Here is a 27948-nt window from a genome sequence, read left to right as displayed (position 1 = left end):
GTGGGACTCCCCGGAGCCCTGGAGTGCGCCCAGGTACGCCGGGTTTACCCACTAAAAAACCAGCGGTACCCTCTCCGTCTTTCGGCGGGCGCCACGGGATCGCTTGCGCATGCTACCGTGACGCCCTGACGGTCGGCCCGCCTATGCGGGCCACCAACACCTAGGGGGGGTTCTCGGGGTACTGAGACCCCCCCTAGTCCCCGCGACGCCTATTGAGGCGGGGGGAGAAGGTGCGCGTAGCGCTTCTTCCTCCTCCCCGGTCGTCTTCGGCGGAGCGGGTCTGCAGCGGCATCCTCTTCCCGCTCCCGCTCCGCGGCTTCCTTCTGCGAGATCACGTTTTCGCAGAAGGAGCGCATCTCCGACCAACACGTCTCACTACCGAGCATTTCGTTGACGATGCTCGGCAGCGAGAGGTCTCCGCCCATAGTCGCCGCAAGGGTGTGCCTCTGGGGCCCCCACGCAGCACACTCACTCAGGGTGTGGTGCGCCGTGTCGACTGGCGCACCACACTCGTGGCAGGAGGGTGACACCTCCCGCCGCGCTATCCCGTGCAGGTACTTACCGAAGCATCCGTGCCCGGTAAGTACCTGCGTCATCCTGAAGGTGAGTGTGCCCTTCTTCCTCTCGACCCAGCGACTCAAGTGGGGCCGGATCGCCTCCACTGTCGCCAGGCCCGCCGTGGGTGACCCCAGATCCTCCTGCCATCGGGCGATCAGGGCTCGCTGGGCTAGAGCCCTGATCCGCCCGACCTCCGCCGACCCTGGACGGTCGCCGCGGTTCCTCGCCTCGACCCGGAACCGGTACACTTCCGCGAGCACCTCCGCCTGGAGCTCCCAGGGCGGATCGCCCGCGAGAAGTGTCGCCGCAGCCCACGACACCGTACGGTACCCTCTGATGCCTCTCACCGCTATGACCCTCTGCGGCTTACGCAGCAGGGCCCGGTTGTCAGCGGTGAGGGCGTCGACCCAGATCGGGGCACCGTACAGCGCCATCGACCTCACTACGCCGGAATATAGACGCCGGCATAGCGATCCCGGCCCCCCCACATTCGGAAGGAGGCGGCCGAGAGCGGCGGCGGCGTTGATGAGCCTCGGGCCGAGATGGACAAAATGCTGCCCGAAGCTCCATCGACCGTCCAGGATGAGGCCCAGATACTTCATCTGGGCCTGCACCTTGATCACCGTCCCCCGGACGGTGATACTCGCCCCTCGTGGGGGTCCTTGCCGTGGACCGTGAAACAGGAGGGCCTCCGTTTTGGATATGGAGACCCTCAAGCCCAGCATTATGGAAAATGTACCCTAGTTAAATGAAGTGAAATACTTACTTTTTAATACCAAAGACTTTGACTCGATATGCTGGCGTCCGGCTTCCGCGGACTTTCAAATGTTTGTGGGTGACGGCAAATCAGTGTCGCCCCTTAAAAATTAAATTACCTACCAAATTTGTCGATAAACCACCAAAATAATGCAAGTGGCTCTTTTATAACCTGGCTCTTTCATGCCAGTTCTCCCCTACTTTTAAAAACGTACTTGTAGATAAACTTTAGTGTATCATGTCGATATGATACGAATATGGCATATTTAAACGAAAACATTTTGACCTTTTATCGAAGAATGTCATATGTGACCTTATTGAATGTCAAGCGAAATTGAGTTAAATGTTTTAAGAATTATATGACATACAGTTGTCATATAATTCTTAAAACATTTTTCGCAAAAGGTGAGATCGATTATTAATAATTATTAAAAAGTGTCTTAAAACTAAACATATGGGTAATAATTCTTCGTCACTATCTGACATTATTCATTTGAATTTTGGAAATAAAAAACCCTAAGCATTGTTTCCTTCGTTTATGTAACCGTACACTATTATAAATGGGGTAGTAAAATGCAATATTAATTTTCTTTGTTTTATAATTATAGTAAGCGGACGGGCACATGGGTGGCCTGATGTAAGTGGTCTCCACCGCCCATGGACATTGGTATGGCAAGAAATTTATGCCGTTATTAATTTATATATGGCCAATGCGCCACCAGCCTTGGGAACGACGATGTTATGTCACTTGTGCCTGTGTACACTGACTCCCTTACTGTTCAAACTGCGCAAAATTTGCTTTATATCTCGTTCAAAGCCAATATGCCTGAGGGCACCTCAAGTTGTGCTCGTACGCCTACATGTAATCTATCTATACATGTAATAAAATTGGAATGTCTGCTTGTAATATTAAAATAATCCATTTTTCTAAATGCATATGTATGTATACACGGTACAAATACCAAAATAACATTTTATTTTTATTTTTGTCTGTCTGTCTGTTTGTTCCGGCTAATCTCTGGAACGGCTGAACCGATTTCGACGGGACTTTCACTGACAGATAGCGGATGTAATAAGGATTAACTTAGGCTACTTTTTTTTTAGAATTATGGAATAAAAATAAAATCACGCTACAATATCCAAATAACTTAAATTCAAACAACGCGCACGAAGTCGCGGGTACAGCTAGTCAATAATAAAATTCATTCAATCAAAGTGATTGGATTAACCTCAGTAACTCCATAATGACAGCTCAAACAAATATAAAATAAGCACATCAATTATCCCATCTATATTTAAATAAGGCTAATTTCAGATAATGATACAAATTAACAGTTCTTTAACCGACAATACACGTCAGTATAATTATAGTGTCAGGTAAGCGGTTTTTCCTTAGCGTGCTCTCTTATATCCGCTTCCTGGTACGAATGCTAGAAGATCATGATCATTTGGTACACTGTTCGAAGAAATTGTTCTGATATTTGACACGCAAATGGTACCTTCACTTTGTACCATACTAGTTTCCGCTCTCGACTGACGTGTGTTATTTAGGAGGCAGGCGCTCGTTCAATTTCCTTTACTGTACCACTAAAATAAAATAACGGTGTTTAGTTTAGGAGATAAGACGTGAAAGCCTTCTATATAATATAAGTGACGATAGTATTAAAACACTTGAAAGTGCTGCAGTCAGTGCTTGGCAGAATCTATTTGCTTCAAAATAAGTAAATGTTTCACTGCTTAGCTATGGGCCCCTCTCCTTTTAGAGGAGAAGGCTTCGAAGCTCAGTCCGCTGTTCAATACGAGTTAATGGACACATAAATATCAGAATTTACGACAAATGCAGGTTTATCAACCGCCATACGCGAAATTAACAAAAATTTAGCGCATTCAAATTAATTGTTACTTGCCTAGATTTTAATCCGCAATCTTCGGTTAAATCTCGAACGTTCCAACCACTAGGTCATTCGCTTTAAAAATATTACAATTTAACCATTATAATACAAAAATGATACCTAAACTAAAAATAGAGGAATATAATCCTATATTGATGACAAGATATATCATATATAAATAAATAATAATTCATTACAAAAAATTAAATTAACGACCGCAGAATATAATAACATTCAAATGAATCATAGAAGTTAATCATAAAAGCAATAAAGGTGGATGAAAATAAACTAATAAAAACATAGTACAATAATGAACTTTGTAAACTTGCGATAAATTTTTATGGTAACGTTGGAGAACCGATATACCACGTAAGAGCGACGTGGAAATGCCGTCCTTATCACTCTCACGGTAATCATATCAACATTTGTAAGAATTCAATGGACGGAAAATGTTTAGCATTTGCTAAGGAAATTTTGAATTAATTTTTTTTTGAATGGACTACGTTTATGTACGTTTTACGTCAAGTAGTAAATACTTTTTATTTCGTAGAGTAAAGTTTAGTGTTTTGTATAAAATGACTTTGTTGAAAACTGCTTGGTGGTTTGTGCGAGACCGGCTGGGTAGGTACCACCTATTAGACTTAGTAGTGTTCTAGTTTGAACGGAAATTGAGCCTTGTGATATAGGCACAAGTCACAAATTACTTCCAACGCTTGCTGGCGCATTGGCGATGGATTGGTAAATATTTTTTATAGCGCCAATTGCTATACGCCAATACCAACAATAGCCTATTTACCCCAAGCCATCTATATCATAAAGTAAACTAGCTTCCCGACCCGACTTCATACGAATATGCTGAATTCCAAGTCAATCGGACCTATTATGTCAAAAATGATTTTTCATTAATGGAAAATCGGTTACCAAGGATGCATGTTAAAGTAAATAAAATAAACTTTATTGCGCCCAAATAATAATAAAAAACTAATTTTACGAAGAAAATAAAATTTCATGCAAAGATCGTCCGATGGTGATGAATCAAGTACGGAATATTTAACCAAACTACCGAAACTATTCGAATTTCCTAGTCTTTATTTTTCGCCATAATACATAGATAAGAGGGTAATTAAGCCGCCATGTTGTGAGGTTAAATAAAACATGCTAATAAAACTTTACTTCATTCTATACTTTATATTTTAAGTGCAAAAGAATCTCTGTCTATTAATCTGTGTGTCCCGTCTCTTGCTATTTCACGGCGAAACCACAGAAGTGAGTTTGATGCCAAGGAAGGACATAGGCTAGGGTTTGTGCCTAACACCTGACAACCAACTCCTAAAACGTGACTTGAAGCCACGGATGACTTCTATTTTCTTATATAAACGCAATAATAATGCAAATTATCTAACAATTAATCTGCGCTAAATACCAGTTGATTGACGTTATTTCTTGCGGTTTTCTCACAATAATGCCACTTTCGATAAACGACTAACACGCTTACCGTAACATGCATTCCACGCTATCTTTTACTATTGCATTGCAATAGTTGATGCCGATGACCGCCTTATACATGAACAGATTATTTACAGTATTTTAGTAACTATTCAATAATTGACCATTTATTTAAAACTTTGCTTTACATCCTTCGAAGAGATTTCTTCTGACGTGTCCAAGTAGGAAGAAATAATTTAGGCAAATAATTACGATACTAGTAAAATCATTAAAAAAAAACTGTGAAAATGGTTAATGTCTTTGTATTTTAATTTATCTTTGAATTTTATTTAGGAAGTAACGAAAATATTTTTTTAACTTTTTTATAACAATACTCGTGATTAAGATTCATAAGGTCCTGAAGCAATAAATACAAAAAACCAGCTAATATTTGAGATGACAAATATTTTTAAACATTTTTTTACATCTAATTGTACCCAAATGTTTTTGGAAATAAGGAAAAATCAGGAGGAAACGGCCAATTGAATTTTCTTGCAGTTTCTACTTGGTTTTGCCGCCGTCATAAAAAAAGTGTCCCTCCCTCCTTATTCTTAAGGATTCGCGGGGCACTAACACTATCTTGACGGTTTTTGCAAACGTATGAGAATCTCAAAATTAGGTACCGAATTATAATAAAACGGTAATATAGAGTCTATTAACATGATTATTAAAAAAATATTGATAGTAACACTATGACTAAAAAATAAACGCATATAATAACGTATATACCGTGACTTGAAATAAACGTCTTTTTATCATTGAAGTAAATTATAATTGAATAGGATTCATTAATATGATTCATAGCATATTTAGCTGATTATTGATAGCGTGTTGTCCTTGGTACTTTTTTGCTATATTTCTTTTAATTTAAAAATCTAGACAGATTTGCAATTGGGCCCCCTGAAAGTAAATCGTCACCAAAAATTAAGCGTCGCTCACATTACGCTTACAGGCTGAAGTTATACTGGCTCTTAAGCTGTTAAGTATCTTGTGCGGTATTAATAGCAGTAGTTGAACTGCTTCCCTTACTCTTCAAACCGTTACACAACAATATTAAGTAAAGTAAAGTAATCTGTTTGGCACTAAAATTTGTTATGAGTTTCCGACGGGCTTGCACAACCAAATAAAATTTAGATAAATTAACAAGATGTTATTGTTAGTACTTCCAAAGTGTCAATTTAACCAGGCAATGTCTGTTATGACTCAATCACACAGCGTGAGATAAAGTTACAAGTGATTACATAAGTGTTAACAGTTATGCTAGGTATATTATATTATTTTTTGATAGTAGTAGCTACAAGTCAGTGTTGTGTCTTCGTGCCCAGCTTGGGAGAAAAATTGAAGCTTGTTCCACCGTGTTGTTCCAATAGTTCCCACACATGCAATTTGCTGCCTGACGCGCTTTGTACCCGTAATCTTCGGTTAAGTTTAATGCATCAACAACAAGACCATCTCGGCTCGTGCTCTTTGTATTCTTTATATATCTCGATCTGCGAGGTTTGTTAAGCGTAACAAAATATTTATTAACGGATTTTTTTTTTGTTTTAAATAAATGTATGGATGCGTAAAAATGCTCACCAGCCCTGCCTAAATTTTGATATCTCACTTGACAAAAGATTAAAAAATGGAAGATTGGAGGAAGGACGATAAAAATCGCTCCAACTCTAATCGTAAACTTTAATTTACTATAGCCTTAGGTTTAGTCATAATAATTTTGTAAATAGATACTGTACTCGTAATTGATATTAGTAATAACACCTTGTTAATGTTCGTTGATTACTTACAAGCAATTGCAGTCTATGAACATAAATTAATATATTCTGGCGTCTTATAATTAGCTACCCGTCTCGACTTTGCACAGTTCATTTACTTCACGTTTTACGTGACTGTCAAGTATATATTAAAACCTCCTCCTCAACGCGCCACAGCCTTTGGTATAAGTTTTATGTGTATTGGTTTTGCAGTTTTGGGAACAAGAAAAAACGCATCCTCATTTACTGATACAGTTTATATTTTATAAGCTTTGGTGATGTGTTTGAGATTAACAGCCTGAAAACCGCTTGACTGATGACCATGAAGGTTGCCACTCAAAACATTTTTTAATGATTAAAGTTTTTGTACAACATGCACTTTGTGTTAACTCGCTACTCGCGCCGCAACACGTCAAGCCACATACCGTCCATCCGTTAGCCATGACAATTTAGGTTCTTATATTTATTTTTAACGTAAAAGTTATATAAGCGTTTTTGGAAAAAATAATTTTAACATAATCCAATCAACCCATCCAAAGTATCATTGCTCAGTATATAAAAACAAATACCTAAAAATACAAATATAAAATAGTTCAGTTGATTAGTTCACAGTGGCTGTTTCGCCTCAGTTTGTCACCGACTTTTAACTATATTTTTTGCGACCTATTTGTCAATCTCTTAAAAAAACCTCCATATGCAAATTCATATATACATATTTGCCTTAAATTTTGAAGAATGATTATGTTCGAAAGTAGGACCAAAACAAATAAACATGGTTATATTCGTTTTTTGGGTTGGTCGAATGTGTCGCGCGAGCACAAATGCGGTAACTCCGTAAGCAAACCGCAACGTTGTGTGCTGGTTGTAATTATAACACATATCGAGCCGAGAGATCTATCTTCCCGTACCGTGCTAATACAGCGTACCGCACGCCTCGCATTTTCTTTACGTACCGACGTTTATTTAAATATTTTGTATTAGTGATAGAAATTCCAAAGTGGAAAGTTAGAGTACACCTTTTAGTCACCTTTCTGGTGACTTAAAATTAATGTAAGTATTATTTATTTTGATAAGGTTATTTTTGTTTGAACATTTATGCGTTACACTAATTTTTACTTTTTGAACTCTTCGACCAGATAGAATCTCTCCAGCTATATTCATATACCAAGATATATTTCAAAAACAATATCAAAATATACTTCTTAACGATATTAGTTACGTTAACTATTATCTTTAGTTTTTTTTTTCATTACCATCGCCACCTAATGGATACGACACAACTATGTATTATTTATTATTTACCATAAAATACGTGAATTCTTATCTCTTATGATAAATCTCCGCAAACAACCCTAGATCGTTTGCAAATTCTTTAATTACATGATATGGATAAAGACAGCAAAAACAAAAAAAAAAAAAATTCAAATACACTACTGGCGAATTAAAAATATATTAAAAATAATGGAAAACATGTTACACTAAAACGATAAAAAAAACACTACTTATATAAAAAAATATATAATTACTTTATCGTACATAGATTATCCAGTGTCTTGGTAATATTCTGATTCAATACAATTACAATAGTACAGATTGTATTCTTGAAACAATTTGCTATTTTATAACAATAGATCTTACAATAGAGCCCGGATTTCGAATCTACGACCCTCAGAATGCGAAAGACGGAAACGCATTGTTGATTATCATTGTAATAATGTTTTTATTACGAAAAAGTATTTAATATATTTTTTTTTAATTTTAGTTAGAAATAAAAATAGCAAACGTCAAATTAAAAAATACTTACGTATAATTATTGTTTGTGAATAATAAATCAATCAATCCAAATGGCACTAACACTTTATTTAGAACACAGTCCCCAAAGAAATCATAACCGATACTAAAAATGTTAGTTATCAATGTGTCACTCAAATCTAACACGAAAATTTTATTTACCTGACTAAACGTATATTTCTATCAAATTTCCCGCTAACTTTCGTTAAGAGCGCGACGCGCGCGATCACGGCCGAGAACACAGACTAAACTAAAATGTTTACTAAATGGTAAAACCTTTTTTGTCGCGTGAACGCAATCGCGCTAACAAGAATAGGCGTTTTTTCATTCACTATTAATTACATAATTAAAAGTATGCTGCCAATTATATAAGTTAAGATTTACACTGCAAAAAAACATAACACAATTATTATTTATGAATAAAAAGGTTTTTTATTTTGTTTTCAACAATAGTCACTTTCTAACGCTAAAATATATTTAACATTAAATTATTAATAAAAAAAAATATCACTGTGTTTTTCCTTTTACAACTTTTATCAAATGAATGAAAACCGAGTACGACAAACATAATCTAAACGCCTGTAAATGTATACATACATACATGTTTATTTTACACGCAATTGGTAACTATTCTCTGTTGCCAACATTTGAATTTTTTTTGCCTTCATATTTTATAACATAAGACATCATTATTTATCATAAAGGTTTAATAGCGAAGAAGTATTTTTAAGAATTTACATACTCAAAAAAAATATTTTAAAAATCTAAGTTAAGTTTGTCTTATTTGTGCGAAAATTTAGGATAAAGTCGTTGTATAACGTGAAAAGCGTAGGCAATGTTTTGTTTAATTAGATTGTATTTGTGAGTAAATTTCACGGCCGGATATGACAATAAAGGCATTGTCTCAACACAATTAGATTCTTTGTATTGTACCTCGTCATTTATAGATAATAGAATCATATCCATACAAATATATTATTTTGATGTACTATATAATTTTCAATGTGATATTTTTTTACGAATTTGAACTCAAGAATCATCACAAAATTCCACGGCTGCAGTCTCAAGCTCTGAGGGTACGTGTAAGTTACATGCAGATTATGTGTGTGCTCACATGTGCAGCATAATGTATAAACGTAATGCATTATGCTTTTTGCTGTGCTGTAGTCGAGTAAAACAACAGACGTAACGCTTATGAAATGCAAATATATAAAAATATTAAATTAACAAAATTTCACAAAGGGAAAATCAAGTTCCGTTATTATAAATAGCTCGATCTACTGGTAACGAATGAATACAGTATAAATGTTTATTGAAACGTTGGTCACTGTCAAAATAACCGAAACATACTAATGAAGCAGTAACAATGTTAGTTTGTTATGTAAGATTCCTAACAGTGATTAGCGTAAGGCTGTACATACAGTATGTAAGTATGTATGAGTCACAAATTTAACTTTATTTTCTGTTGTCCTTCTCTGAAGCACTTTATATTATAGCTTTCAAATTTAAAAAAATACGAGTTTTTTATAAAATAACTATCAAGAATACATTTATCACGTCATCTCTAATACCTTATATTTTTAATAATGATCATGTCATTAATGATTTCATTATAATCATTTTTGTACATCTGGTGAACTTAATAAATAAATTTTATTATTATATTTCCATAGATAAGGTCCTCTCAACTTTAAAAGTCAAATATCAACTGCAATAATGTCATAAATATGTTTTTAGAAACACTGTTATTTAAGTTGGTACCTGTATAGCGAGTTTTTAATGCATCGAATGCCACAGAGAGTCATTACACTCAAAATCAAAATATTCTTTATTTTATTCACTTTTGAATCGTCATGTTATAGTATTGAATTAAATGTATCATCAATCAGTTCGGAAAGTAGATTCTACCGAGAAGAACCGGCCAGAAATCAGTAGTTACTCTTTTCTACCATATAAATTTCTAAGACAGTTTGGCTGTCTTAGAAATTTCCCTTAAAAACATATTCAGAAAGAAAGGAAGGAAATTACAATCAAGGCTCATACTTGATAATTAAATTGTATTTGTTTCATTTGTTTTATACGGTTGTAAATAGATTATAAGAGAATGTCATGCGACGTCACGCTTGTCACGTCAATAGTCTTAATTTGAAGGAGGTCAAGTTGCAAAGGGGAGCTTCTTATATATTAAAATTATAAAAACTAAAACCTTCTTCGAATAGCGGTACTTCGTCTTGTTCATTACGTTGTTCACAAAAAAAAAAACACATCTTAATTACGTAGTATCGATCAAGATTCGTAATTCCAGACATACAGACGTTTTCAAAGAAAAAATCTTTAACGACAAGCGTATTACACTGATAATATATAAGTATTATGCAAAAAAATATGTTACGAAATCGTTACGCTAATTTAGATATTTTATTAGCATAGTAAATTTTTATTTACATAATAGATAAAACTGTTTCGATAACGTAAAACATTGAATTTTTACCTTTACAAGGAAACAATGTTCACAGGTAAAAATATCGTTATCTTATCTTTTATAAATTAATTACATTCATGATTTCCAGTTACAGTTCAAATATAGTAAGTGAAACAATTTTATGACATTATTAATCTATTTTTTTTAAATTGAACTACAGCCTGTATATTTCACAAAGCTGGGCTAAGGCCTCCCCTCCTTTTGAGGAGACGGTTTGAGGAGGCTCACTTTACCACGCTCCTCCAATGCTGGTTGATGGATACTAGTTGCATGGACGGATTTGTTTTTTGCAACGTGCAGTTTTTCTGATGTTTACTTTTACCGTTAAGCATGAGATGAATTATAAACAGAAATTAATAACATGAAAACACAACTCCACTTATTCACTTCTAACCACTGAGCCATCACGGCTCTTATAAATAAAACAACTTGTAAGCAATTTTTTATTTTAAATTTTATGACAAAATAGAGGTCCGACTTCGCGCGGGTGCAATTTATGAATAAAGAAAATGATATGATATAAATATAATTTACACCATATAGAACTCATGGCGTATATTACTACCAGTGAAAAAAAGGTGTTCATAATAAGTTATGGAGATTTTCCCCTACATACAAAAAAATATGGTATATATACTTGGTGGTAGGGCTTTGTTCAAGCTCGTCTGGGTAGGTACCACCCACTCATCAGTTATTCTACCGCCAAATAACAGTACACTGTATTGTTGTGTTCCGGTTAGAAGGGTGAGTGAGCCAGTGTAATCACAGGCACAAGGGACATAACATCTTAGTTTCCAAGGTTGGTGGCGCATACGTGATGTAAGGAATGGTTAATATTTCTTACAACGCCTTTGTCTATGAGCGGTTGTGACCACTTACCATCAGGTGGCCCATATGCTCGTTCGCCAAACAATGCCATAAAAAAAATCTTTAAAATTTAAGTCTTGGTCTTAGCTGTCACGATATCCAGGGATATTAAGCAACGACTCGGCGACGTTCGAAGAGGAAATGAGCAATTACTTGTCGAAATTGGAATGTCAGCTAAAATAATTTTAAAAGCAGTTGCAACATTCCGCAACTAAATTAATAGATTTGTTATCGATAGTCAAATTAAACTCGATTATCTGATCTTTGACTCTTTCAGTGTCGCAATATATTTATATTTCACGTTATTTTAAAATATATTAATTTGGCGTTAAAGGTACATGTTACAGTTAATTCTGCAACATCTTGTCAATGGAAAACAATGTTTACAATATTTGCTTACGCATATGAATTCCTAAATTCGCTCGATTGAATGTCAGAAATCTCCTTAAAACTTTTTATTCTTAAAATCCTAATGACTTACGGTTTTTTATAATAAAAAGGTAAAATCTTTATTATCGAAAAGACATGGTATTTAACTTTTAGATATACTGCAAAAGTATGTAGGTACGTCATACATACGCACTGTTTGCTTAGAGTAAGGTTACACGAGAGTTGCCAGCGCATAGCGTCGTCGCAACGCTATGATTTCAACGCACTAACATAAGATTTTTTCTATCTAGATTGAGTGTCGCACTACGAAAGAACTAAAACAGAGGAGCCAACTTTATTATGTTTGTGTACGTGAAAGCTACGCTTAACATTCGAAAAACGTCATACTACTTTACTAATATGAGTGAACTTAATGGCCATCTGTTGGCCGCTATTTTTTTCTACACATTCTCAGCTTTGACTGTCTATCTAGACATATAAACTATCAAATGCATTACCAGTGCCACACGAGCATTGCAGTTTCGCAAGGCAATCCGGTAATACGGCTTCGCCGCATTCAGCACGTAGGGTGTGTCATGTCAAAGACTTTTTGGTCTATTGAGAAAGAGAAGAAGTTTATTCTGCAGCTTGATATTATTTGTAAGCAGAATAAGTAAAAACTGCTTACGTTTCCTAAAATCATTATTAAATATAATATTTTAAAATCTTTTCATGTTATTCCCATAAACGGACAAAAGACGTATTGTTTTTCATTTAGCTACTTTGCTTTATGGTTTTAAATGACAATAACATAATTTTCCCTTTTTGTTTTAATAAATTATGGAAAAGTAAATATATAATTCATTCCATTTTTTTTTTCTTTACATGTGCAGTGGTAAATTAATGGCGATGTGCTTCTATTAATTTACAAACCGGATAAATTCTTGGTAACAAACAATGGATGCAGCACGAGAGGGATAGTTGTAAATAATAAACACGAATGTTCCTAATATTTCTAGATACCTACTATCATTGATACTTAATAATACGTCGTATGTGTTGTAATTAATGACGACCATATTGACAGATTAAATTAACTACAGTTTCCACTCACAACATATTACAGAAAAAATCTACAAAAAATAGTGTACCTATCTACATGCTTGTTTTACGCAAAGAAAAATATTTAAATCAATGGTAACAAACTCGAATTCGACATAGAAGCCGACTATTAAAATCATAATACATATTATTATTAGGATGTATGCGCATCAAAGTAACACTTTACTATAGGTCTGTTTGTCAAATACGTATGACTTCGTCGAATTTCCCCGTGTTTACTTGTCTAAAGAAGATGATTACATTATTATTCTAAGCACGATAAACCTACTTCTGTTTCTGAAAATTTAAAGGTTTATTTATGATATATCTCTATTTTTTAAATCTTAATCTAAATTAAAAATTAAGCTAATTAGGTGTATAAAAATAAATAAAAATACAGGTGATGTTAAAAAACAAAAAACCTTCTTGATTTTGTTTCATAATAGTTGTGATTAAAATAGCCAAAAAAACAAGTCACTTTTAATGAATATAGAGGGAATATCAAGTGATCGTGGATTTACGAAATTTTAAATACAAATAAGCACTTAAATAAGTTGTGTTTGCCCGAGTTTTTAAGCGGTTATTTTCAATTAAGATTTACGAGTTTAGACCAATGGACCATCTCGTATAATACATGTTTTGAGTGTACTTAAAGAGTTTAAACTGAACCTCTAGTAGAAAAATTAAGAATGTTCTCCTGAAATTTCTTGTATTTACCACAGGGGTTAAAGAGTCAGCGTAAAAATAAAAATATCTCGCTGGGTTTGCTTAGCTTGGGTGTTCCAGAAGTATCAAGCCTGTTCTATTCATCATTTACATATTTAACTTACTTTATCTTATTGGGAAGAAACGTATTCATGTTATTTGATGATGATAAACAATGCAATCTCTGATATAGTACATGGTTATATGTAAATAATCTAATTTTAAATATTCAGAAAACAATAGTAATAGTTACGGCATTAGGTCATACAGTAGTACTAATACTAGACTCCTCCACTCCTAGTAAACTAATTCAGGAATAAATTAAAAGAAATCAAAATATTAACTTCTCTATAGTCTATTCCAACTATAAGAAAAAAAAAGCTAAATAACATTTGACAGCAAATTGTCACTATAGAATTTCACGACGAAACTGCTACCGGAATTTTGGAAGTAAAATTAAAGTGGAAATAAGTAGTTAAGTGCAATAGTGTTGTATTAGAAATAAAGATATATTAGTCATAAACTCTTAGTAGTGCAAAATATCGCTGTGTTATTAGCAAATTACATGAAATACGTTCTAAGGATTGTTTATCTTTTCTCCTACTTCCATTGGAATAGGCTATATACATTTTTTGTACTTTTATGTACGTTCGAATATATATTATCGAATTTGTTAGAAATTTTAATACCCATTACATGATAATTTTTCGTTAATTACTATATTTTGTTGTTTTTTTTTTTAATTATTTTGTTGTTATATGTTATCACAAATTATAAATACTTATTGCTTTAGACACTGACATTTCTATTTTAATTTATTCCTTTTTTGCTAATTCTAATTTTAATTTTATTATTAAATATATTATGGTTTTATATGTTTTCATAGAAATATAGTAAGCATTGATAAATAATATAATGATGATATGATATAATAGAGATATGATATAATAATATGATGATATAATATAATAATGATAAATAAATACAAAGAACAAACACAAGCCTATTTAGATCATTGCGGTTAGTCCCTAATTTTTAGAGGTTGGGTTGTCCGAAAGATGAAATTGCCTGTATTGGTAAAATTCATTAAAATTTAATAAGTTAATAATTTTTATTAGTAAAACAATTTTTTCTCATATTAAAAATTGGGAACTTAAGTACTTTTACTAATATTAAATAAAATAATTATAAAGAATTAAAATAAAAGAATAAATAGTTATTACTTTATTTAATTTACTATTTATAATTAATGTTAGATAATAAATGCGATTTACTAGACGAGTAGGATTGAAAAATATATATTTAAATTTTAATAAATTTTTGTACATCATTTCTTAATATACCCTTACTGCATAAAATATTCTCAATTTTAAAATTATTATTACTGTCTCTTTTTATCTACACGCAACGGAATGTTTAGGATTTTTAAATTACTCCTTAGCCTTTGCCAACATTCGCGAAAATCTTGCCACACTTGCGTTTTTGTCAAAACGCCACATGTGAGGAGCAGAATTATGGCAACATAGTTGTTAATGTTGTTATCTGTCAGTTGTTTTCGATTGGTCAAGTCGTCATTGAATGAATTGGAACTTGAGTACGACGAATATCATCCTTTTGTAGTGAACTAGAACATTCGTAATATTTTTTTATTGATTTCTAATATGTAGTTACCTAAATTTATCCTACGCAAACGAAATTCTCTAAATATCGACTACATAGATTTTAACATTAATCACTTAATGCTAAGGCCAAAACTTTACCGATAAAAAATAAAACATTGGCCTCCGGAGCTGTGATGGAAACTAACTTTAACAATTCAAGCAGACGGAAAAAGTCTACGGTGGAAGGTTACAAATGATATAAGTAATTAGCGTACGGCGGTTATTTCAGAAAAATTGTTAATTAATCACGATTGTGTTGATCACCGATCGACGGATTTTATGTGCGCGTGACGGTGACATGAGCACAAATAACAAGAGGCGCGGAGCTAGCGGTTCCAGTTGTGCTGTTCCTGGGGTACCCGCGCTTGTCAACGTACCGACCGCGATGTCTGCCGATTTAGCCTCGCTTTTTGAATGCCCAGTGTGTTTTGATTATGTCTTACCACCTATTTTGCAATGCCAGAGCGGGCACCTCGTGTGCTCCAGTTGTCGACCCAAGCTGTCTTGCTGCCCGACATGCCGCGGCCCTCTCGGCAACATACGCAACCTCGCGATGGAGAAGGTTGCTAGTAATGTAATGTTTCCTTGCAAACATTCCAACACAGGTTGCACAGTAACATTGGTACATACAGAAAAAGCGGATCATGAAGAAGCTTGTGAATTTAGACCCTATTCCTGTCCATGTCCCGGAGCATCGTGTAAATGGCAAGGAGGCCTAGATCAAGTCATGCCACATCTTATGATGTCTCATAAAAGTATAACAACATTACAGGGTGAAGATATAGTGTTCTTGGCGACTGACATCAACCTGCCTGGAGCAGTGGATTGGGTCATGATGCAGTCTTGTTTTAACCACCACTTTATGTTAGTGCTTGAAAAACAGGAGAAGTTTGATGGCCATCAACAGTTTTTTGCCATCGTCCAACTTATAGGTTCACGTAAAGAAGCTGAAAATTTTGCATATAGGCTAGAACTCAATGGCCACAGACGTAGACTGACATGGGAAGCAATGCCTCGCTCTATACATGAAGGAGTTTCATCAGCCATTATGAACTCAGACTGCCTCGTATTTGACACGTCCCTTGCACAATTGTTTGCAGATAACGGAAACCTCGGGATCAATGTCACAATATCTATTGCATAATTAAACATTGCCATGTTTTAACAATAGTTGTAACACTCAACTTTTTATTCGAGTGTTAAGTTTAATTTAATTAATTTTCATGCCAATGAAAAGATACCAGAACTAAAACAAAACTATAGATAGAATGTATTATATTAATAATAATAGCAATAATATACAAGTGAATTTAATATTTTTGTGAAAACCACAAAAAAAGTTGCTGAGGTGTTTTGTATCGAATTGTTTAATCATATAAATTATAATCAATGTAAAAATGAGCCAAAAATTTTTTTCATTTTTATTTTTATAAATGTGTGTTCAACTTTAGAGTAAGTAGTGTAAAGGTAATCCTTGAGTGATAACTTTCTAAATTATCTAACACTAATGAACATCGGCATATTCAAGATTATACCCTTCGGAGAATCTGGGAAACCTCAGAATGATATTGGTAAAAAGTTTTGCTAATTTATATGGCAAATGAATTTGATTTCTTTATCCTAGCCAATCCGGCTGCTGCTCAACTAAATCCATGAAAGTGAAAGGATTTAAACATCATAAAACACTTTTATGTTATTCCAAACAATGAACAAATTCGTAAGAAGATTATATTATTTGTATATATGAGTGAAAATGCATAGAAAAATATTTAAAACTTTCTTGAGTTAATCAAGTACTGGAATCAAAGATCACTTATTAATGGACACTGATACAAGGGATATACTCGGGATAGACAACTGAGATGTGATGTGATTCACACCAATGTTATAATTGTATTTAAGTAAAATTATTCAATATATTTTTGTAACATCTAACAGAAATGTGATGATTGTGCATCTAATTTGATGCAGTTTATAGAACTACGATAATATTAATTTCTTTATTGAAAATATAAATTGAATGACTTGTGAGTAATAAACCAAATAGTAATTCAAAATTATAATGTGTACTCTTGAATTCTCTCTGACATTACCAAGTTTCGAATGATTTCTTTTTGTAATGCATGCTCGTAACAAAGTGCACATTTACATACTTTTCTTAAGAATAACCATGTTCTTGTTTAGCCGACTCTCGGTTAAACATATTATTAGTTTTTATTTTAATATTGTTTTATTATTTATGCAAAATTCATGTTACTTAATTGTAGATATATTTACTCTCAAGTAAAGTTATGTCACTTTGAACATAGTGGCATTCGATTTCATTAGAATACTTCTTTATGATTTAAACTTTTTTTACATTAGATAAAGCCTTATAAAAGATTCTGGTTGAATAAAAATTTTTGTAATGTACAAACTGTTGTTTTAATTTCAAATTTAATGACAACAAAAAACAAATGCATTGGTTGTTTATTAGTCAATAAGCAATGTTTATATCTTTAGAAACATGATAAGATATGAATGTATCTCATTTTAATGGAGTCAATTCTGTTGGATAAAATCTATAAAATGAATGTAATTGATATAGTAAGATGCTTAGTGTGTTTTCAACTCCACAAATTAGCATAGAAATTGTATCTTTAATTCTGACAATCAATTAAAAACTGTATAACAGAATTGGCACCAAAATACTTAATTAAAACACGAGCCTTACAGTAGTCTGACATATCACCTTCATAAGCAACATTGACTTATAAATCAAATAGCGCGCGCGTCCCCGCCTTCCTCTTAGACACTTCCGTCCCTTTTCACGATATCACTCCTACATACAGGAAATTGAACGGGGAGGTGTTACACAGAAAAACTTTTCTTATATTACCCATAATCCATTATTTCCTGAAGGTAAAGCTATCACACAATCTAGATATACTGAATTTGACGGTACTGATGTGAATCATTCAAAACTTCGAATAAAATAGGAAACAAGAAAACTCCAGTAAAGTATAAATTTCTGCATAACATTTCCACACAGACAAATTTTATGAGTAATATTATTGGCCTCTGCATTCATAATGAACATAAGGTACTATAAACATTTTGAACGAAAAACAAAGTTTAAGAAAAAAATAGACTTTTAATAATTGTATTAGATATATATATATATATTATATAATTATTGTATCACTTTCTAGTGGTAATACATTAATGACAGTTGATATTCTTACTCGACAATTTAACCTATAAATAAATAACATTTACAACGAGAGTAAGTTAATTGGAAACAGAATTACAATTAATTTACATAAAATGACAAAAAAATACAAAACTATTCACCTTGTTTGCGGCTGCAGAGGTGATGGAAGGAGGCACGCGGAAGTAGGGGAACCAGAGTCATCCAAAATAGACGCTTCTTTTTGCACAGGACTGAACGGGTCGCCGGGCTCTTCAGCCGCTGCTGGCGTGCAAGAATCCTGCGTCCTGTGCACAACTTCAAATGCCTCTGATGTTTCATTTGATTTCGAATCAATCAAACTAAATTCGTCGAACTTCTCCAAAACATTCTTATATGAACTTTGGCTCGTCTGTGGCTGGAACGGGTCAAATATTGGTTCCTTCTTAATCCCGTCTGGACTGAATGGGTCTTTCGGTTCTTTGGGTGTGTCCTCTGCCAAGCTGTTATCGCCGCTGAAATCGGACAAATCGATATCATAATTTATGTTACTTAATCCAGGTGCTAAGTGGTCGGAGCCGAAATCATCTGGGGTCATCAATTCATCTATAGACCTGGAGTCGAAAGGAGTGAATCCAAGCGGTGATGGTGTGAGGAGTTCGAATGAACCAGTCTGCTTCAGCTCCCACGGCTGGTTTTGCGGCGACTTTGGTGGTGATGGTTTTTCCAGTGATTGAAAGTCGATAATATTCTGTGTGATGTTTTCATCGGTCGTCCTGTCGAAGGTGACTGTGACGGGCTCTTCGACGGGCATTATTTCTGGAAGCTTTATCTGTGGAATGTCTTCGGACGGTTTCATCGGCGCGGGAGTGTCCACCGGCGTTTCGAGGTCGATCAAGGGGATACTCGAATTCCGGAGTGAACTGAGTCGCAGCGGTTCCCGACGCGGTTTAATCTCCAGAGGTGTATTGGCTAGCACGTCGTTAACTTTATACGCTATTTCTTTCTGCAAAATTTAACGATATTTTACGTTTAAGTCTTCACTTTAATTTCAATCGACGCTCGAAACAGATAGCCCTATAATAAGTAAGTATGGGCCACTTTAATAAAAAATAAATATTAATATCTACATATTTACAAGAAAAGTGTGGGTAACGTTTAGTACATACATTTGTAGTGCATTCGTTATATATATATATATCACCAACGTATACATGTCTATCATGATACTATAATATCATTCCAAGTAATGACGGTATTTTAATGGGCAACCGGGCGGGCTGTTGGAAGCAAGATTCACCAGCCCGTCTAATGCGGGCTTGGTTACAGCAGATGCGGTACCTCGAAGCTGTCGGCGTTGGCGGCCAGCTGGTCGGCCTTGGCGCGCAGCGCCGCCACGTCGGCCAGCAGCGCGCGGGCGGCGGCGCGCTGCTCGTCCGCCTCGCGCGCCGCGCCGCACAGCGACAGCGCCGCCGCCTGCCGCGCCCCGACTCATTACTACTCGACTCGATATGCCGTAAGCGCCAAACATCAAACCCCTCTCGGTCGTCGAGATCTCCCGTCAGTCATCGAACTCTCTCACCGATCATTAAACTCGCTCGACGATCATCAAATTCCCTTGTTAATAATTTAGCATCTGCCTCGACTGCAAAATACTTCCACAATCGACCAACTTTTAAAAACGATTAAACGAGGAGGGTCCTAAAAATCTAACTCCCTCGTCAATCGTTCGACACGTTAATCGAAATCTCCCTAACCTTTAATTAAACCTACGAACTTCTGAGTAGCAAAACGTTCAACTCTCGAAACATCTATATAGCAGATCTGAGCGAATGAAAAATGAAAAAACGTCCAAAATTTTTTAAGTTTAAAAAAAAACAAACATAATACATTATAATTATTTTTCGTTCTAAGAAAGATAGGTCATCAGAAACCAGATAAAATCATTTAAATCAACAAAAACTTTTTATTGAACCATACATGATTGATAGTTTAATAATAAATAATAAAATTATATTAAATAAAATAAAAGTATAAGTAATTCCACGGTATATAAGAATACTACTCACCCATGTGCTGCCGCCAATCGAAGCGGGCATCGCCATGTAGCAATCGAATTCTTTTTTATCCATATTAAGAGATTCAGCTGTTAAATTTTCTATGAACGAAACCGCGCAGCACTGCAAGTAAAACAAAATCAGAAACGACTCATACAAACACATTCATATAAATCAATATAAATATTATTTAAAAAAATTTGTCTATAAGCATATGTCAACCTTAGGAAGTGCAGTCATTGGTCGAATTGTTGGATAATCTATGGTATTTATTATGGTTCTGTGAGGAAAAAACAACTGAATACCGGCAAAGTTATTATGGAAACTTCAAAATTAAAATTAAAGATAAGTAGATAAAACGAACAGTGAGTAATTGCAATATAAACACTAGTATAGAAATCAAGAGTCGTTTGTAGTGCATAATATAACATTAACAAATATGTATGTATATCTTAAATGTCAACAGATTTTGTTTTGAGTTACCAGGTTCGTGAAGTAGTACCCCCCCTCGCCGGTCATCAGTCGCTGCGCGTTGCAGAAGCGAGTCACAAAGTTGATGTTGCTGACGAGACGCGGTGGATTCGCTTTCAGTACCTTCGAAATATACATTAATATATACGTCATCCATTCTGGTGGTAGACATGCAGTTTTCTGAGAAGGCACCACCATCTCACAAACTGTTCTACCTCTACTCTAAATACAGTGTAATATTTTGTGTGTATGAGTCAGTAAAATATGTTCAAACATGCACGGTGGCGAAAATAAACTTCTCTTTTACAAAAAATTACTATCATGACCTATATAAAAGAGGGTTGTATTGTTATTATTGCGTTGATGACTTTTCTGATGACATTTAGGAGATCTTTTTATTTTTAATCTCCATCACTGTGAAGCCGAGACAGGCAGCTTTTTGTATCGCCAGGAGCTGATTCAGATTTTCTGAATCAGCTCCCAGAATCAATGGGTTTGTTCTCTTCGTGTTATTTTTAAGTACTAATAAACTTTATCAATGCCTTAATAAGATTCTGGAAGATTATTGCGAAACAATACTTTTAATCTAATGTATATTTATCTCAGAGTGGTATACAATCCGCCGGCGTGTGTGCGGACGGGTCACACAGCGCCAGCACGTGCCTGTGAGTGCGCGTGTGTGTGCGCGTGAGTACGTATGTGTGTGCGTGTGTGCGCGTGTGTGCGGGTACTGACGGTGAAGATGAGCGCGGGCAGCAGGTCGTCGGCCGAGGCGGTGGGGCCGCACAGCGCCAGCACGTGCCTGTGAATGCGTGTGAATGAGTGTGAGTGCGTGTGTGTGCGTGTGTGCGGGTACTGACGGTGAAGATGAGCGCGGGCAGCAGGTCGTCGGCCGAGGCGGTGGGGCCGCACAGCGCCAGCACGTGCCTGTGAATGCGTGTGAATGAGTGTGAGTGCGTGTGTGTGCGTGTGTGCGGGTACTGACGGTGAAGATGAGCGCGGGCAGCAGGTCGTCGGCCGAGGCGGTGGGGCCGCACAGCGCCAGCACGTGCCTGTGAATGCGTGTGAATGAGTGTGAGTGCGTGTGTGTGCGTGTGTGCGGGTACTGACGGTGAAGATGAGCGCGGGCAGCAGGTCGTCGGCCGAGGCGGTGGGGCCGCACAGCGCCAGCACGTGCCTGTGAATGCGTGTGAATGAGTGTGAGTGCGTGTGTGTGCGTGTGTGCGGGTACTGACGGTGAAGATGAGCGCGGGCAGCAGGTCGTCGGCCGAGGCGGTGGGGCCGCACAGCGCCAGCACGTGCCTGTGAATGCGTGTGAATGAGTGTGAGTGCGTGTGTGTGCGTGTGTGCGGGTACTGACGGTGAAGATGAGCGCGGGCAGCAGGTCGTCGGCCGAGGCGGTGGGGCCGCACAGCGCCAGCACGTGCCTGTGAATGCGTGTGAATGAGTGTGAGTGCGTGTGTGTGCGTGTGTGCGGGTACTGACGGTGAAGATGAGCGCGGGCAGCAGGTCGTCGGCCGAGGCGGTGGGGCCGCACAGCGCCAGCACGTGCCTGTGAATGCGTGTGAATGAGTGTGAGTGCGTGTGTGTGCGTGTGTGCGGGTACTGACGGTGAAGATGAGCGCGGGCAGCAGGTCGTCGGCCGAGGCGGTGGGGCCGCACAGCGCCAGCACGTGCCTGCAGGCGCGCCGCACCCGCGACAGCTTCCCGCCCGGCCCCGCCGCTCCGTCCACCGCCAGCAGCTCTGCGGACAATGTGCTCCTGCATTGTACTTCCTCGGTTAGGATCGATTCAGTCCCCTACAACATTTAAGAAAATTTACTTCTTTTTTGGAACTATTTCGAGGGACAAAATACTTTATGATCCCACTGTTTATTAAGAATGTGATCAATAATCGTTCATAGGGTTTATGCCAGTTAATTTGAAGAGTTATAGAATGTTTTATAGGTAAAGAAGTTCAATATTAGCATAGCAAGTATATTTTTAGGAAAATTGATCTAATATTTTTTTTGTTCTATGATTTTTTTACAAAAAATGTTCTAGATTATCCAGTTCAAATTGTTCCTATTATATACATATATTTTTTGTATAAATATGTCATTATTAGTGTTTGTGTTGTAGTTTCTTGTTATAAAATTATATTTTTAAGCAATGTTGCCATAATTATAATATTTTTTTATCCTAGATAGGTATAAATTTTAAATAAAATATTTTTATTTAAAAATAAATATTGGAAAAGCTTAATACAACAGATTTAACATTTTTTTTTTAATTATATTATTCACAAAAAAATCTGCTATAAGCATAATAAAATCGGTCCAGTGACACTCACCACTGATAGCCTTGTACAACAGTTGGCTGCAGGCGCTGTCGGTACGGTCCAACTTACATTCCAGGTGCTTCTCCCCCACCCAGCTAAGCTGCTGGATGCGCTCCGACATGGCGCGGTCCAGGCGCTCGTCCTCTGTACCAATCGGAGAGAACACCACGCCTGGCAGGCTGGAATGTCCAATATATCACATTATTCATATCCTAACTAATATAAAAGCCAAAGTTAGTTTGTTTGTTTGCTAGCATTCACGTTCCAAATGCTCAACCGAACAACATCAAATTTTGCATCCGCGCTATCAGGGGTACAGAAAAGGTCATACACACACGCGGACAGAAACTGTACCATAAATAATTCAAAATTAAAATATTAGTTCAATTAATTAGTATTAAAAGCATTAATCTCAGTCAAAACTTACTCGTGTAGGTAAGTCATGGCGTGCTTCTCCACGAAGTCGATCAGCAGTTCCTTTATCTCCGACCCTGCGTTCGCAAAATGCGGCGACGTGTCCATGTACTTCATGAAGTGCTGTTCGACGAATTAAACGAATATTATAAACGTTTTGTTCGTTTTTTGCTAATTAACACAATCTAAAACTAACTTGTACTAATAATTAATTATTTCTATCGAAGCTAATGTAATGTCGCGTTTCAGCAATTAATATATATCAAAGATACATAACAGGATAATGAACAAAGTAATAAAAAAGTATCGGGTTTTGTCGAAGTCGAAGTATACAAAAAATAATTTTCTACATTAATTGTATGCAATATTCGTTTGCCTTCTGGTTATAGATGGCGCAAGTAAATAAAGTGTTTCTACCTGGTAATGTCTCTGCACCCTCTCCGACAGTTCGTCCACGGTCATCACATTGGAACACTTGATGACGTCCATGATGAAGCTATGCACGAAGACTCTCGCGTCCCGGTCGACTTGGGGGGGCAGGTTCGTGAATCGGACCCGAAACTCACGTTTCATACCCTCATTAATAATTGCGGGTATTTTGAATTCCGGCGGTTTGCGCTCCGGTGTGTGGTCATGTTCGTCTATGGATGCATAATTACTATCTTAATGCCAAACGAACCAACTGATGACAAATGGTCAACTAAATATAAAAGAAATACCATAAACGACTCCTTATGCTGTCCAACTTGGATTTAAGTGATATATCACCTGTGCCAGTAATTACACTGGATTTTTAGTTTTATTTGTAAACAATCATCGACAATTTACGTGCCACCGCGTGTATGTGATGGTACTATGCCAGAAACCTTCACAGAACATCTGAACCGAACTATACTTGTTCAACCTAAACTATCTCTGATGATGATGTCGTCCTAACTAACTCCACGGCGGACAATCTCAGAGGAGACCGCTACACAAGAAACATTATAGTGCACAAGTGTGGACAAACACAGGTGCACTCTCATAATCCGATGGGACGGCAAATTCGACACGACCGAAAAGAGTTCAGGCGCAGGACCAACGGCTTTACGCCTTCCGAGGCACACTTTTAACTTCCGGAGTCCAGACTGTTACTGAGAATTTTTCGAAAAATAAACGACCCGACCTGGGATTTCAACTCGGAATCTGCGGCATTATATCTTAACACTCTATACAATTATTAAGATAAATACTTACCAGTGCTACTCTTTTTGAATACGCTAAATTTTAACAAATTAGCCTTTTTAAGAGTTTCGCTTTGCCTTAGACGTTTTTCTTCGAACTTTGAAAAGGACGAGTGCGAGGCGAGCTTTATGCCGCGCTCAGGCTTCTTCTGTTCCGGCTTTGGGAGAGTCGCTGATGATGCTTTTTCTGAAAATACACGTTATAATTTAAAAATAAATACACATAAAATCAAAATTTAAATGCAGATTAATTTAAGTCATCATATAAGGACGTTTTTTAATTGAATAAATCTAAATGGAAGCATTGCGCTTACTGATTGTAAAATTAAAAACTACCCTCACCTGAGAAGAACCGGCGATAGAAACTGATTTGTTTCTGTTTGTAGTTATTTACATATATATGTAATATATCAATGAAATAAATATTCCCTTGAACGCAAATAATATCCAAAGTATTTTAAGAGTTCATGATAAGTAAATGAATAGCACTTAAAATATGAAGTGTTGCATGTCCAATTATATTTAAGAGCAAGACATTTTGAGCACATACTCAAATATCTGATATTATAAATACATTTATGTATCTATAGATACACAACAATTGTTAATACAAGTATACTAACTGTATCAATCGTATATCACATCTTAAAAGCCAGGCTACATGATGTATATAAACCCCCGCATCAAGGTGACCTTATTAATTTACAATCATGTACACAATGGTTTATAATCAAATTTTATTTATTAGTACAAAATTGAGTAAAATGATCTTGGACAAATATAGTATAGTTGATTGAAATTAGATTTTTCTGCTACTTTTTTCTTTTATAACATTGATCGGTGATCGGGCAAATGACCCATAAATCACAACCACAAATCTCATATTGATCTCTAAATTCAGTTATGGCAGATTCATCTGGGTGGGTTTTATAATATATAAGCAACAAAACAAAGTGTAAGTACCCCTAGTAGTACCCCTAGTACTACTGGTGCAATGTACCAAAAATATTTTTTGGATGAAAAAAAAATGTAACATTAATAACCAAAGCCCTCCCTTTTGTGAGGACCTTAGGAATTTATTTATCCAAACATAGGTGCAACTTTAACTCAAGTTATTGCCAATTATTAGAAATAACATTATGTATCTAAAAACAATATAAATCATTTGTGATAAATATTTATACTCATAAATTTCAATAACGAACAAGTGAACTTAACCTATATAAATATAAATGATTAATTGATTTCAACTATTAATTTAACATTATGATAATATAAATGGAACTCAAGGATGATCACGATCAATCATGTTGATAATTCACGTACTATACATAATGTCTGAAACTTCAACAATATGATAATTTGATTCCAGGATGTAGATAATTATTATATTAAAAAAAAAAAAAAAAACAAACAAAACAAAATCTTTTTCTGGCAGTCTATATTTAAAAATTACAATACCCTATGGCAACACAGAAAATACCTTTCGTAATCATTCTGGAAGTAGAGAACATAATCGTCTTACTAAAAGGTGTATATTTTCCTGTAAAAAAGCCCAAACCCCTAGACCCATAGTTGACCTGCCATATGCTTTTAAATTTCTTTTATTAATGTCAAAACATTATATATAGAATATTTAACCATTATTATTGGAGCAAACAAAGATAATTTTAAGGTATTTTTTAATTATGGCCTAAAAAAACATTGATGGAGTGTGTGAGGGATATGAGAACAATTTGATAAAGAATAATAGAGGAGTATTGAACCTCAAATAGATTGGGACACATGCCAGTGAAAGGACGAAGCTCTAATGGTTTTGGACATATTTAAAATATTCATGAATCAACCTCAGATTTAAAAAGTTATTATTTAAATATAACTGGAGATTAAAGTGAATGTTTAATATGTCCTAATTTCAACAGTATTTGTAAATATATATATTGAACTGTTTTTTGTTTTTTTTATTGTTAAAAAATAAAAAACATTTTATATACAAGTGATCATTTGAATAAAAACTTTTTAAATTAATATAGTCTACTACGATTGTAGAGTGAGGAATAATTTTAAAATTAAAAAAGTAATATAATACTTTACATAAAAAGATACACTTATCTAAGATAATATGCAGAAGACTTTATTGTGTAAATTAAATATAATTATGTATTCTCTATATTATTGTTTTACCTGCTCTCCTCTGTCGCTGAAGTAGTTCTCGGTGACATTTAGAACAGTAGCCTTGCCACTGAGGATTCCCGAAATAATCACAGCCATTTTTGCACTTCAAGTCGCTTTGGTCTATCCGGAGAGACGGCATCTTACTAGCAAATATCATATACTTATAAGATCTTTGAAGATTATGCCCATACCACATTTTATATAAATGAATACAACAAAAAATATCAAGTTAATTTTAATACACGACACTCAAATATTCTGCCATAAAGCGACTCAATCGAAATATCAGCCCATTTTTGTCGAAAGTAATAATTAAAACAAATTCCACTTTCGGCGTGTGAGTTATATTTCATCGCAATATTACGGCAGTAACGGTGGCCGTTGAACGTCGTTATATAGGCTATTCTTATCGTAAATGTACTTGAACGAGTCTACGATAACTATTGTGAGTAAGCTGAATACAAGTAAACGAATTGTACGTGATCACTCACCTCTACAAAACAAACGGCTTACAAATTTTATATCCTTGATTATGTAATAATTAAATACCTTGAAATTAATTTAGATGTTTAAACTTATAACAAAAATAAATAAATAAAATTCAAGAGGAAAACTTTCCACCTGTCAAACGACACAACAGTCATTGCAAAATAATATATTTTTCATATTATGACAGACTGACAGTTCGTAATACGCAGAAT

General features: G+C 35.7%; 3 protein-coding genes across 7 annotated transcripts in view; 1 reads left to right on the top strand and 2 right to left on the bottom strand.

Annotated features, from left to right (window-relative positions):
• LOC125064781 overlaps positions 1–8462 on the bottom strand; it is a 41812-nt gene extending 33350 nt beyond the window's left edge. For both annotated transcript variants that reach the window (XM_047672005.1, XM_047672006.1), the window contains exon 1: positions 8247–8462. The gene's annotated coding sequence lies outside the window, so the exon portion shown is untranslated. The remainder of the gene's footprint in view (positions 1–8246) is intronic.
• Positions 8463–15297: 6835 nt separating this feature from the next.
• On the top strand, positions 15298–17799 carry LOC125064476 (E3 ubiquitin-protein ligase SIAH1-like). The gene has a single exon (XM_047671540.1). The coding sequence runs from the start codon at positions 15717–15719 to the stop codon at positions 16560–16562; it is 846 nt and encodes a 281-aa protein (XP_047527496.1). The 5' UTR covers positions 15298–15716; the 3' UTR covers positions 16563–17799.
• Positions 17800–18608: 809 nt separating this feature from the next.
• On the bottom strand, positions 18609–27884 carry LOC125064475 (rab5 GDP/GTP exchange factor). 4 transcript variants are annotated; one of them, XM_047671537.1, is made up of 11 exons: positions 27739–27884; positions 27257–27390; positions 25086–25259; positions 24267–24490; positions 23863–23972; positions 23448–23614; positions 22726–22859; positions 21128–21238; positions 20657–20767; positions 19929–20063; positions 18609–19593 (listed from the first exon to the last, which is right to left on the bottom strand). In XM_047671537.1, the coding sequence occupies exons 2-11, from the start codon at positions 27384–27386 to the stop codon at positions 18748–18750; spliced, it is 2142 nt and encodes a 713-aa protein (XP_047527493.1). In that variant the 5' UTR covers positions 27387–27390; positions 27739–27884; the 3' UTR covers positions 18609–18747. The 4 variants fall into 4 exon arrangements, with proteins under 4 accessions (XP_047527493.1, XP_047527494.1, XP_047527492.1 ...); XM_047671538.1 differs by having other exon boundaries at positions 27257–27386; XM_047671536.1 differs by lacking the exon at positions 27739–27884 and having other exon boundaries at positions 27257–27404.
• Positions 27885–27948: the final 64 nt, after the last annotated feature.

Source organism: Vanessa atalanta, chromosome 6, assembly GCF_905147765.1.
Source record: "Vanessa atalanta chromosome 6, ilVanAtal1.2, whole genome shotgun sequence".
In the NCBI taxonomy this organism is placed as follows: Eukaryota; Metazoa; Arthropoda; class Insecta; order Lepidoptera; family Nymphalidae; genus Vanessa; species Vanessa atalanta.
This window is presented reverse-complemented; position numbering and strand designations above follow the sequence as displayed.